General features: G+C 43.6%; 1 protein-coding gene across 1 annotated transcript in view; it reads right to left on the bottom strand.

Moving 5' to 3' along the window:
- The window catches only part of LOC139201707 (A-type voltage-gated potassium channel KCND2-like), a 28624-nt gene extending 21532 nt beyond the window's left edge, over positions 1-7092 (bottom strand). The window contains exon 1 of the mRNA XM_070831102.1: positions 5981-7092. Within this exon, the coding sequence (XP_070687203.1) occupies positions 5981-7092 (1112 nt within the window). The remainder of the gene's footprint in view (positions 1-5980) is intronic.
- Between the last annotated feature and the right edge of the window lie 5942 nt (positions 7093-13034).

Raw genomic sequence — 13034 nt, 5'->3', positions numbered from 1 at the left:
TTGAAACCACATTTGGTGTTGCTTCATCCTTAGTGCGTCCAGCATGGAACAGCCTCATTAAACAACTAAAACAATAGAGGCATAGCGATGATAGTAATAATAATAATAAGGATTAATGTTTAGAATAACAAAATCTATATATAACCCTGGCAATGCTACAGTCTTGAATTTTTTTTTTGTAGTGCAAATTTTATTGTGATCTTGACATGACAGTTGCGTGGATCTAAAACTAAGCACAATGTTAATTAGAAGACTAAACTAAAGAGAATCCTCTTGGATGTACTGTTGTACATTTCAAATAAGTGATGAGGAGGCATTATGCGTGTCTGCATACCAATCTCCATGACCAGACAAGTCATTTTCATCTGTATGTAAATGCTGAGTATGTAAATAAGCCATGCAGCACTGGAGGAAGAGATAGCTGTTGGGCTTTGGTTTATCATTTGCACACCATTTGATCTAGAGATCTCAAGGCATACACTTTACATCCGATATCTTTCTCAACATATCAACTTTCAAGATACGACATAGTCACATAATAGGCAATATTTCCCTATTTCACTGATTCACTCAAGCTGGGTCAGGGTTTCTGGGCTGTTAGATTGGATGGAAGTGGAGCCAGGCAGAGCAAATGCTTTCTAACAACAATGAAATCGAGGTGATGTGTTTTCTCACATATCTCCTTATTTCCTAATGCAGTGATGCTGCATTCATTCGGAATAACTTTAATCTTGTTCTGGAAAATTCCATTAATCTTTGACGTTGCTTGCAATACAAAGAAGATGAAAATGCTGAGCAGGGTAAAAAACACTGATGCCATATTTTATGTCCTCACACTACGTTACCCAGGCTCAAGTGCAGAACATGCTAGTCTATTTCCCTGCTTAATGCAGCACATTCAAAGTGAATTAATGAAAGCCCCCCGCGTGGAATGAGTGTTATTGGCGCTGCCTCGAAGACGGGTTGTCAAAGAAATCGAATCAAATGGAGGGACAGCCATTTTGTCCTTGCCATATAGATTATTTATCAATCTGACCATCCGCAGTGACGCATGCCTGCTTTTAGAGTCAGTTCACACACACAGTATCCTCACATCAACCTACCAGCTGGCCATAATCTGTTTTTCAGTTCAGGGTTGACTGACCACAAATACATTTTCTTTTTGACATTGCATTACTTAATAAAAGAAATATTATATACTATCAATAAAGTGTAATTTGGGGCGCAAATGAAAGTCTTTGAAGTTGGAGTACATATAAAAGTACATAAATATGCTGTAATAAATCTGTAATATATGAATGCCTATAAAACGTTAATCAATCATTCAACTCACACCTCCACAACAGCCTTTTAAATCTCTAGCTGCCAGTGTGAAGCTGTTTCAGTGTAATGAAAACACAGAGAATAAAAAAAAAAACGCAGGGTCATGCGTATTTTCAGTTTAGAAAAAAAAACACATCTTTGTTTCACAGATTCTGTCTTTCACAATGATCTTGATCTCCCCTGAAGAAGGCTGCCTGTTTCCGTCCCTCACTCTCGCTCCTCCATTTTGCAGTCATTTGCATGGGCAGAAAGGAGCTTGCACAGAACACACTTCAGTGCCAGGTTCCCCTCATTAAGTCACCTGTCACTTCAGGACCATTATACCAGCCTCATATTAGCATCACCTCTCCTCCCCAATAAAGCACCTGGAGGGGCACTGTGAGCCTACAGGCTAATGGCAGCCTACACATCTCACATCAGCCACTTCTGCTTTACACAGTAATACATCACATCTCTCATAATGGATTGCTGATTTTCATAATGTGCATAACATACACAATGCCAAGTGGTGTAATGTATTCTACTGAACACAAAAATTACACTCATTGCGGTACATAATCAAACACACCAAATGTTCTCGCTGAGTGTCGTGCACAGATGAAAGAAAAAAAGAGTGAAAATTCTCTGCATTGCCTGCTAGAGGCACGGTAACTTATCCAACCACACGAGTACTATATCATGAAGGATGCATTTGTTATCTCTTCGGCACAGATACAGTAAAAAGCCCTTCAGATTGTTCCTGTACATTTCTATTAAATTTGACATGCAGTGAAGGGTTTGGACTTCAAAAAGCTTTGCTCTGCACCACGTCCAACCATGGAGTTAATGCTTTGCATTGTACTCTTTGATTGCCATTGGGTTGAGGTGTCAAAACTGGCAAGCATGATAATGCTTATACTTCTGGTGGTTTATGGGCCCTACAGTGACCCTCGTGTCTGTTAACCTTGCCTCCTCTGTCTTATAAATCCTATCCTGAGAGGTTTATAGGACTCACTTGTCAAGCCTTTCCAGCTGTATTTAGTGGGTGGAGCTGCAGCACAGACAAACGACATGGTGATAAATTTGGCATCTGTTGAGTGACTACAGTGTACAGCCACGTTTGTTGCACCGTAGGACTATGCACACAGTAAATGTCACAACAAATCAGTAATTAGACTGATCGTTCTTCTCAGGAGGCAGTGGCTTAAAGAGGGATATTGATAGGCGGATTGGGAGAAAAGTGTACGTGTTTGAAAAAAAGTTTGTGTTGGAAGCTACGGCCTTTTAAGCCTATCAAAGGTAATGTCTGTTTGTGTCCAGAAGAATGCGTGTGCCTCTATGGCAGACTAACGCCTGTCCTCCCCACTCCTCTTCCCTTGTGGGTTGCGCTTGACTTCCACCGTTTTCACAGCTGCTCTCAGCAGTGCACTCCATTACACCTTAAATCACTTAAAAGATCTGAAGCACCAAAAACTCCCTCTGCAGCTAATTCACCCTGACTGTGTGGATCATCTAGACAAAACAAGAGCAAGAAAACGCTGCAACATCTGATTCCAGCCTAATAAAGTGCAATGCTATCTTTATATTGGAATCTAACGCTGCCTAAAATGAACAATATCAAATCAAGTCACATAATTATACTCTGAGACCTTAGCGCCTTTGTTTTAAAAGATATTACTTAACACAATACTACAGATAAAAATCTTATATTTTTTTACTCCCAGTCGCCCAATTCTTGAAGCATTCTGACAGAGGCACACTCCTCTTTGTTGGGAATCCGAGAGCAGACACAGAGATTAGGCTCAATAAATAAGGAGGGATAAGTGGGTCTTGTCCTGTGTTTGGTGGCACAGAGCAGTAGACACACAGAGGTGTGACACACAGCTGCACAGTGCTATTGATTCTCCGCTGGTCTCCAGGCACCCTTCCCTTTCATTCAGGCTGCCTGCCAAGTGCCTCTGAACAGGAGCCCCTGCTCTCCCAATGTCTGCACGTCTGCTTAAGCACAATCAATGGGCCATCAGCAGGGGAGAGAACGCCACTGTCTTTACTTCCACAGGGTGTGAGTCAGGGAAATTGAAAATATATGTAGTGGAAAGGCATCATGATACCATGCAGGCATAAAGCATCATTGGCTATCCGAATGAAATCAAATGCTTCGAATGGAGGTTCAAGCCAGTAGCGTCCCCGCTGGTCTTTAAAGAGCTTATTTGCAACCGAATGAAAAGACTACCCCATTCATATCTGACTTAAATAACTATTTGTTAGGTGTGGATCAATTTTTCTGCATGCTGAGATCCGAAACAAACCATCAGAATACCTCATTTCCCCATTTGAAGGTTACTGGAGGAGAGTACAACAACAGATATTTCCCTCACTTCAGCGTATTGAGCAGACAATGACAACCACGATTCAGCTCTACTGTGAGGTTGTATGAGATCTGGTTTTTAAAAGCACACCTCAAGACAATGATGGATCATCAGAAGGAGTCGACTCTGTCTTTCAGTGATGGGTATTCAGCAGCTCCACCGGTGGTCCACTATGCAGCATTCTGCACCACTGCAAGGCTTCAGTTCAGGTTGCAAATCTGTCAACCAGGCTGTCACGGTTCACAATGGAGTGACAGAAACGTCCCCATTACCAAGGACATTTCAATTTTGTTCCAGCACGGCAGAACATCTTTTTCAAATCCATCTTAAGCAACACAAAGGGGATTCCGAGCTGAATGCAGCAATGTCTTTGTTGCTCCCCAAAGATAAATAATGTACCCTCTTACACAACTCATCTTTCATCTGCGCTTTAAATCTGAATGGAAAGCATGGCCAATGCAGCATTACGTTTGAGGTGGCAGCTTCAATCACCGCATCGTGCATATCACTAATTATGCACTCATTGGTCATTTCGAGGGTGAGTGGTAGTTCGACTGGTTATTGAGTGAGTGCAGGGGGAAGCTTTGTATGCCATTAAGAAGACAGGAAATCCACTAACTCTCTGTCACCCACAGCATGACAGCAGATGGAGGGAGCAGCAATAAAAAAAAATAATAATAGTCATGATAGTAATATCAGCAACATATGCTGTCTGCAGAGCCGAAAGGTAACCAGGTGCAGAGTGGCTGCATCGATGCAGATATGAGGGCAGACAAAAACAACAAGGATCGACATCAACATGAAAAGTCAAGCACACAGTCCAGATTGTTTGAATGAAGCGCAAACACTCCTCTATCGGTTTAGCCATAAATAATACAGAAAAGTGTGCATCTAAACTTTATATTCACAGCATTATGCCACGTCTCAAACACACACATACACACACACACACACACACCTGCAGACACTCAGGCGAGCACACACAAGTACACACAGCCAGTGGCAATTTGTTTTGCAATGTTTGATGTGTGGTGTTATGACTTTGAAATTAAAAGACAACATTATTTCAACAGGACCTCATTTCTGTGTCAGCAGTGAAGAGGAGGGTGCCAGTGAGAGGCTGTTCGACCTCATACGTGCAGCAGCGACTTAAGAAGCAACCAGGGTATTTTTACACACAAATTAGAAACGGTCTGATTATTATTTTCCACCTTATAACTTCTACTCGCGCTTAAGGCACTCAAACGCCGCATTCGTGTTATTAATTTGAACAGATGAAAAAAAAACAAATGGCAGCCAGTCGTCTCGTTGACACAACTTTTTCAGCACCTTGGAAAGCGCACCGGCCCACAATGCTGAGTGAATAGTGTTAATAATGACAATAATCATAATAATAACCCACGCCGAGCAGCTGAGCGGTTGAGTGCGCTCATCAATTCAAATTAATTTGATGTAATCGTCTTAACCGCGTTTAATTATTTTATGCTACATCAGCACATAGTGCAGCTGACGTTGATCACGGGCATGAAATTAGCATTCAAATATTTACAGTAGCTCGTTAAAGGATGAGAGAGGAAGAATGGGAGATGGGGGGGGGGGGGGGGGGGGGGGAGGAGGAAAGGTGTGTGTGTGTGTGTGTGTGTGTGTGTGTGTGTGGTGTATATATATTTTCAAACTACTTTGCCTTTGATTTAATCACTTGTGCCTCCGTTTGACATGTAAATGTATGCAGGGCTTCTGTGGTCCTCATAGCTCTTGCTGTAAACTGCAATTTAAAAAAAAAAAAAAAAAAAAAAAGTCTGTTGATTGGCCAGAATATTTGTGTCCAGAATCAGTAACCTTTCCCCAAACTGCACCCAATAAAGACCCTTTAAAACGGGCAGGGACGAGGCCCAACCTTCGGATAAGGGCTGCTTGTGAGGTGCAAGGCTCATTGATAGGCAGCGAATGGCGCACAGAGGCTTCCACTAGCAGATCGCTCCCGGCCTCACATTGGCTGAGCAGCGCTCAAGGCTGTTTGTGTGCCCAATAAGCGCACACCTGTGGCCGCACTGCAATTACTTCAAACAATGCCTGAGAACGTGAGCCATTCATTGTGTGTTGCGGAGATAATTAGAAATCTCCTCATGAATTAGAGAAACACATGGAAGATGAATGTCGTTCAGTCTTATTGCTTTAAAGCATCTGGGTTGATCAGAGCCGTGTCCCTTTAAGATAATGTATATTTCATTGAGACGATAAGACAGTTGCGGCGCTGATGTGTGCAAACATGCGTGAGAGGTTTTATGGGTTTATATGCAGCTACCTACCCCAGTGTTGTCATGGTGACAATGGTGTACCAAAACGCTGCGGGGATGCTGGTGAACTTGCTGGCTGTGGAGCCCTTTTCTGCATAAAACATGACCGTTGCAAAGATAATGATGGCCATTGTGAGGGAGAACAGTAGGAAGCCCAGCTCGGAGGCGCAACTCTTCAAGGTGTAGCCCAGGATGCGCAGCCCCGCGGAGTGCCGGGAGAACTTGAAAATCCGAAAGACCCGGAAGACTCTCAGCGTGACGAAAGCACCGCTCACCTGGTCGTTGTCGGTCATGACCAGGCCGATGTAGTAAGGCATGATGGCGACCACATCGATGACGCTCATCACACTTTTCATGAACTTGTACCGGCTGGGAGCTGCGATCAACCGGAGGAGGTACTCAACAGTGAATATCATGACGCACGCGGTGTCCAAACAAAAGAAAGCCAGTGCGTAACGATCTCCACAGGACATCTCCTTTGACCTGTTGGGCAAAGTCCCACACGGAACCGTCTCCACCACGTTGGCCATCACTGATATGGCAATGAAGAAGCCCGTGACATAGTAGAAGACCAGAGCTAAGGTGCTGGTGTGAGGGTTTTCAAATGCCCGCCACAGGTACTCCCGGTACGTCAAGTTCACCGGCGTGACGTCATTGTTCATGTCCATCTCCTCGTCGTCTTGAAGCCTCTCTGCATTTTCGCGCCTCCGGTCCTTGTACTCCTCGTAACAGCAGTCCCCGATGATCTCGGGGATGATACCAAAGAAAGCCAGCTCCTCGTCGTACGCTGATATGCATTCTTGGCGTGGATAGTGTAGTTTCCCCGTGCGGTAAAAATTGAGGATATGTCTAAAGATGTCAGGGTCACGGTCGAAAAAGTACTCGTTCGTCTCCTCGTGGAAAAAGAAGTCTCTCTCCGTGCTGCCCAGCAAAGTGTCCGGGTACCTCTCCAAAGTGGTTCGCCACGTCTGAAACTTGGTCCCGCTCACGTTGAGGATGATGAGTCCGTCCTGGCCTTTCCTCTTGTCTTGGGGGGGAATGGGCATCGGGGTGGTCGCCACGGGCATCCATCCTATGGCCGCCGCTCGGGCGAATGGGAGCCATGCTGCTACACCTGCTGCCATGCTGACCTATAGTGTTTAATACAACCCTGCTCCGGTTATCACAGTGCTATGGCTCAGAGATGAATTGCATCTGCAGGAAGAACAGCAGATAGAGACACTGATGGTTAAACGGCTTCTGAGGCACCAGGGCTCAACAGAATGTGATAAGAAGACACACAAACCCATTTACTTATACTGACACTGCGCATAGCACTGTAGAGTATCACTCTGAAGCCTTTTCCTCATTGTTACTGTTCAGTTATGGAAGCCTACTTTGCGGCAGAATATGAATTGGATTTCGAAAAAACGTCACCCATCAATAAGCAGGACTGAATCTTTTTTTTTTTCAATGAAAATCTGAGTAACGAAAAACCACCCACCTTAGGGAAGGCTGCTCTTTAAACTGCATCCACGGCGAGTTAAATAAAAGACCTATCCACGGAAGAGAATACTTGCGATTCCGCCTCCCATCTATCTGTCACTGCAGCCAGACGATAGAGGAAAAGCAGTAGAATAACGTCGCATCAACAAGTTAAACAATTCACACAGCAGTTTCTCGGCACAGACTGGTCATTCGTCCGAGCGCGATCTCTTCTTTTTCCTCTCTTCTTGCCATCCGCAAGCCAGCGGCGCTCAGTTGCATGCGTTTTTCCTCCCGTTGCAGCTACTCCTCAATAAACTCCTGTTCCTCTCGTCGACTGCAAGACCACCCTCCCCCCCCCTCTCCTCACCACCGAGCTCCGACTGTGGAGAGAGGAGAGAAAATCGTATGCAGAGAGAGGAGTGGTCCTATCTGCACCCAAAAATTCCTCTGCTGCTTCACCGTGGGGGCACTAATCAATGCGTAATGGTAGAAGTAGGCGGCATCTCCAAAACCTCAAGTTAACGCGTATGTTGGTGTGTTTGCTCCCGCTGCACACCGTGAACCCTTATAATTGGACTTACTCCTAATGTGAAATATTCTTAAATAAGGCGGCTTATTTTCTGTGGAGGTCCGAATGAATTTGGGCGTTCTCCTGCCACATTAATGCATAAAGTCTTTTGAAGTTTTTCCTCTTTTTTTCTCGTTGTAAAAATCCCAAACACAGACAATAAGATAAAGAAGTACGATGCCGCTCAGTGTGGGGACTTCAGGGCGATGTCGTTGTTTATTTCTGGTATTAAAACACTTGCAGGATGCTATGCGCACGGTTTCTTGGCAACATATATTGACTGCAACATTCAGGCTTGTCTTTTTTTTTTTCTTTAAAGAAATAAATATACGGTATGGATTTCAGATCTGCAACAAATCGTGATCTACATTGTTTCCCAGATTGCATCGTTCTGTGATGCTGTTCAACAGAGTTATACAGCTTAAAGGTCAACATCATTGGTCTACACTGTTCTACTGACATTTTCCAAAATAACCATAATCAATGAAATGTCTCTTGTGTTCCATAACACAATACTGGCATCTCCGAGGGGGATTCGAGACAGCTGTGTCCACTGTGAAGCATGTGTTGCTCCGTGAACCATATTTGGCTTCAGATGCACGTAGTGGGAGATGAAGAGCACGTACCCACTCAGCCTTCAACAGATTTCACTCCCGTTTTAACCCTTTTTTTTTTTTTTTAACCCATTTTTTGTTTTTCAGCACCATGGACAGCACCAGAGCTTTCAACATGTCTCCAGACGACACCTTCTCGTGCCTCTGAGTGTGTGCAGGTTACAGTTTGTTTGACACTATCCTCAGTTAGCTGTTAGATCTTCTTCAGCATCATGCCCAAGTACACACAGCTGCTGAGCTTCTAGAAAATGGACAGTCTTCTTTGTCCATTAACCCAACTGAAATGAGGCGTAGTTTCATTCACTTTAGAAAATTTACAACAGCTGTTTCTCCTATGCAAGGCGCTGTTCTGTAAATTGCAACAAGTTAGAGAGAAGTGGCCCAGTGTCTTGCTCAAGGACAGTGTGACAGTATAAGTGACGGCTAATGGACACAGCGGATGCAGCACCAGTTAGACCTGTGGCCTTTTGCTTTCCAGATCTACTGCCAGTGCACTACATTCACAGCCAGCCTCTGGCCGCCTCTGGCACAATGCTGAGTTTTTGTAGGATGAATGCACAGAACTGTCAGAAGTCCCATTAGTGTATGCTGAGCATGTCAGAGCACACTCAGTGCTCAGTTTGAGCAGTCAAGCCCAGGGGCTATGTATTCATCAGGGCATTTAAATATTCCAGCGGTTGCCAAATGGCACCAAACACAGGCGTCCCAGCTGAGCTGGATGCCAGACTAGCTGCAAGCTTGTCAGAGCACAGATAGCCACAGTGTTTTAATTTAAAAGGTAGTCAAAGCGGTTGTTTAGCACTCACATATCCTCTAATTTAAGCAAAGCAAAGCAATTTGTTAAAAAATATTCTGCATTTCTGATATTTCTCACAAAATACGCCAGCGTTTGCTTCATAAAATGAGTTTTGAAGTGAAAAGAGCTGACAGCGTTTTGCCTTTCGTTCATCACATATCCGTTTGCTTTTGGTTTGTAAATTCTCAAAATTATTACAAGATCTTTCAACGAGGGAAAGACAGTTCTATCCAGTGTTCTTCAACATCAGAGTATATAAACAAATACACTCTACATGACAAGTCATTTTGTATGGTGGAGGTCTGCGGTGTGGTGGGATGGCACCTTGGATGACATCATCCAAGGTGCGGACATACTTAATGAACAAGTTTCATTTCAAGAAGCCCCAAGGTCATTTCAGATGATTGGTGTTGACACTACACAGTGCAGATGATTTAATTACATTGTCTGTGTGTTTATGGATTTACTCTTTGGATCAAGTAATTAGTATATGTCCTTAACAAGGTTGAACAACTCATCCTGCGTTTTTGTGTTTTTTTTACGTGGACATCGGCTCAAATATGAAAATCTCTGGTCTGGGTGTGTAATAAGTGCTTAAATCTTTTTTTAAAAAGTCATATGCAGACATAATGATTTCCAGTGGTTTCTGGTTATACATAATCAGGCTCTTCTCCTGTTGTGCCAGCTGACATTTTGAACTTGTACCACTGAAGTGACGCTGAAGCCTTCGGGATTAGGTTGTGTAACAGGATACATTTTGTAAACAGGTCCTTCAGTGTGCTCAGTGTTGTAACGGAGGCATGCACCCAAAACAAACACATTCATGTAGGCTCACACACTCACACTCTCTCTCTCACACACACACACACACACACACACACACACACACAAACAGACATCTTCATTTTGCATTGAAGCCATTGGCAGTAATGGTCTATCCACTGTAGTACACTGGTGTAGCCCACACTGCTGCCTGTTTCCCTTATTCTATATTTAGTCAGGTCTAGCTCAGTGATTGAGATGATTAAACAGATGAGTCCCCTTCACTGGAGACGTGCCAGGGCTTGTTAAGGAAGAAGTGAAGGGGCAGCCACCATTTGATTCGGGTCACCAATAGGGAAACTCAAAAAAAAAATTGAAACTATTGAAGCAATTTCACAATTTTGAGCCAGAAATAACAAGAAAGCTGAATGAATCATCTACAGTACAAATATTTGCTTCAGTGCATACAGCGCCTTTAAAGACAATCATATAGGCCAACGCTCTGCACTGGGTAGGTAGTGGGACAGAGGTGTAGTTTAACCTCATAATAAACTTTATTTTTATGGAGCATTTCAACGAGATGCAAAGTTCATGACAAGCGATAAAAGGGTAATAAATAAGAAGCCAATAGGATGAGCAGTAAAAATCCCAGAAAGGGAGAAAAAGGTTAGAGATGTATAAAACAAGTAAATTACACATAGTACCCTATTTCAGGCCTGGGAACACCCTGGCATGTTTTATGACATGCTGCTAATGAAGTCATGAATCGTCCTCATGACCTCTGGGCACAGTGACATGCTGATATCCTCAGGTGAACAGCTCACAGCCACACAGCCCATCTCCCACCACGTCATCTCCCTCAGCTGCCTCTGCCTTTCCTCAGCTCTAATGAGTTATTGACCCCCTGCGGATGTGTAAAATAGAGTAGGTCTTCTTGTTTCTTTATTGCATATGGCAGCTGGTGTGTTTGTGTCTGCGTCTCGGTGTCCTTCTGTGTGTGTGTGTGTGTGTGTATGTGTGTTTATACACATCCATGCACTAGTGTGAAGCTATTTATATGTGTGTTTTTGTGTGTGTGCTATTCACGGCAGGGAATGGAGTGGGAGGCTAATGTTTGTGCTTGAGGACTGTTTGACTAGTTTTATCCCTGTCAGAATTGCTGGGATAATCTGTAATTTAACAACTGTTAGCTGTCAGAAAGCTTAAAATGAGCCATATGGGTATGTAGTTCATTGCACTTGTAATGCTACCTGTATTTTTTAGCATCAAAGGCATATCAAATTTTATAACTTCACTCTCTGCTGCCACTGGAGACAATCAAATATGTTAAAGCCTACATAAGTAGTGCCATTACAAGCTGGTAAAAAACACAAAACTGCCATTTCAACATAGCCTTACTCATTAAATCATTCTATCTTTTTAAACAGTGAACTCTGGATGGGAAACAGTGAGATGGGGATAAGTGTTCCACCCACTAGCACGTTTTTAATTGTTTTTCACCTAGCTCCTTCTCACTGTGTCTATAGGGAAAGTAGCTCTTGTCATCTGGTGAAGAGGTGTAGAAGGGATTAGAAGAGAGAGGGAGGTGTCTGTCACTGTGAGTGTTTGTGCCTATAGCTAAAGCACACACACTGCAGCATGTGTCTGGGGCTTTGAGAGCTCCTCGAGTACAGTACATCACTGCAACATCGGCCGTGAGTCCCTTAACTACCACTGCAAACTGGCACACGAGCCTGAAAATGTAAAGCATGGCCATGAAAAGAAACTGAACCACACTTTCCCTCACCTTGCCTTGTCAGTTCAACCTTGGTGTATTTCCTTTTGGCCTTGCAGCAGTGCAGAAAAATACAGATGTGTGTTTATCTCATAGTGTGTAATTAAAAACCAAAGACGGCATGGCGCCCAACTGGCAAACCCTCATTGAAATAGTAATTCTTTTCCAAGGGCAGTGCATTGTTTACCCGCCTCATCTGTTGAACACAGTCCCCATTGCAGAGGTGCTGAGCAGATGCTACGTGAACATCTAAACACAAGGCTTTTAACAGGTTCACACTGTCTGTGCAGCAGCAGCTCCAAATTAAAACGAAGCTGTGGCGAGTGTTGAAACCTCTATGTTCCAGCTGCTTCTGAAGTGATGGCTAAGGAGAGACAGAAATTAGCTGTAAAGTTCATCTGAGGATCAGATCAGACATTAACCAGCACGTTCAGAGCTCCTTGCCCATCATTGGCAGGCATCAATTTGTGTGACGGTTATGCAGGAGCACGTGGGATCGCATCCAAGATATAAAATATATTACCTAATCTACTTCTGCATTGAAATTGTATTTGTTTGGCAGATGTGAGGTACCATTTCATTGGCTCGTGTTCAGAATTTCATTGCCATCTCAGCTGATTGATACGTAAATGTCACTGGCTTTAATACAGTTGGCTCAAAGGTAGATATTCAATCTATTTTCTCTCTCTCTTTCTCTCCCTTAGGATGTGCTTTCTGTTGTCTTTTTAGATGATCTGACAGGGGTGACAGTCCATAATTACCCACATGTTCAGCCATCAGCTTTTCTCCTAAACTTCTCTCTAATCCCTAAAGATATATTATACTTGTTTTTAGGCATTCAGCTCTTTTCTAGGGGGAATGCTGCTGAGTGTCCTGCTAGGATAAGCTTTAATTCCTAGATCACTATCGCCATCATTACAAGCAAATGAAAGTGAGGCAAAGGGGTCAGGAGGGGATCGGGCTCAGAGGCAGGGTTGTTTGTTTGGGCAGTGACAGTGTGGGCTTCTCCTGACGTCATTTGTCAGTACTTGGCATTGGCTGGCCTGACCAGTGACATTTGCTTTCCCACCATGTGGCCCCTGTAC

This window comes from Pempheris klunzingeri, chromosome 5 (genome assembly GCF_042242105.1).
Source record: "Pempheris klunzingeri isolate RE-2024b chromosome 5, fPemKlu1.hap1, whole genome shotgun sequence".
In the NCBI taxonomy this organism is placed as follows: domain Eukaryota; kingdom Metazoa; phylum Chordata; class Actinopteri; order Acropomatiformes; family Pempheridae; genus Pempheris; species Pempheris klunzingeri.
This window is presented reverse-complemented; position numbering and strand designations above follow the sequence as displayed.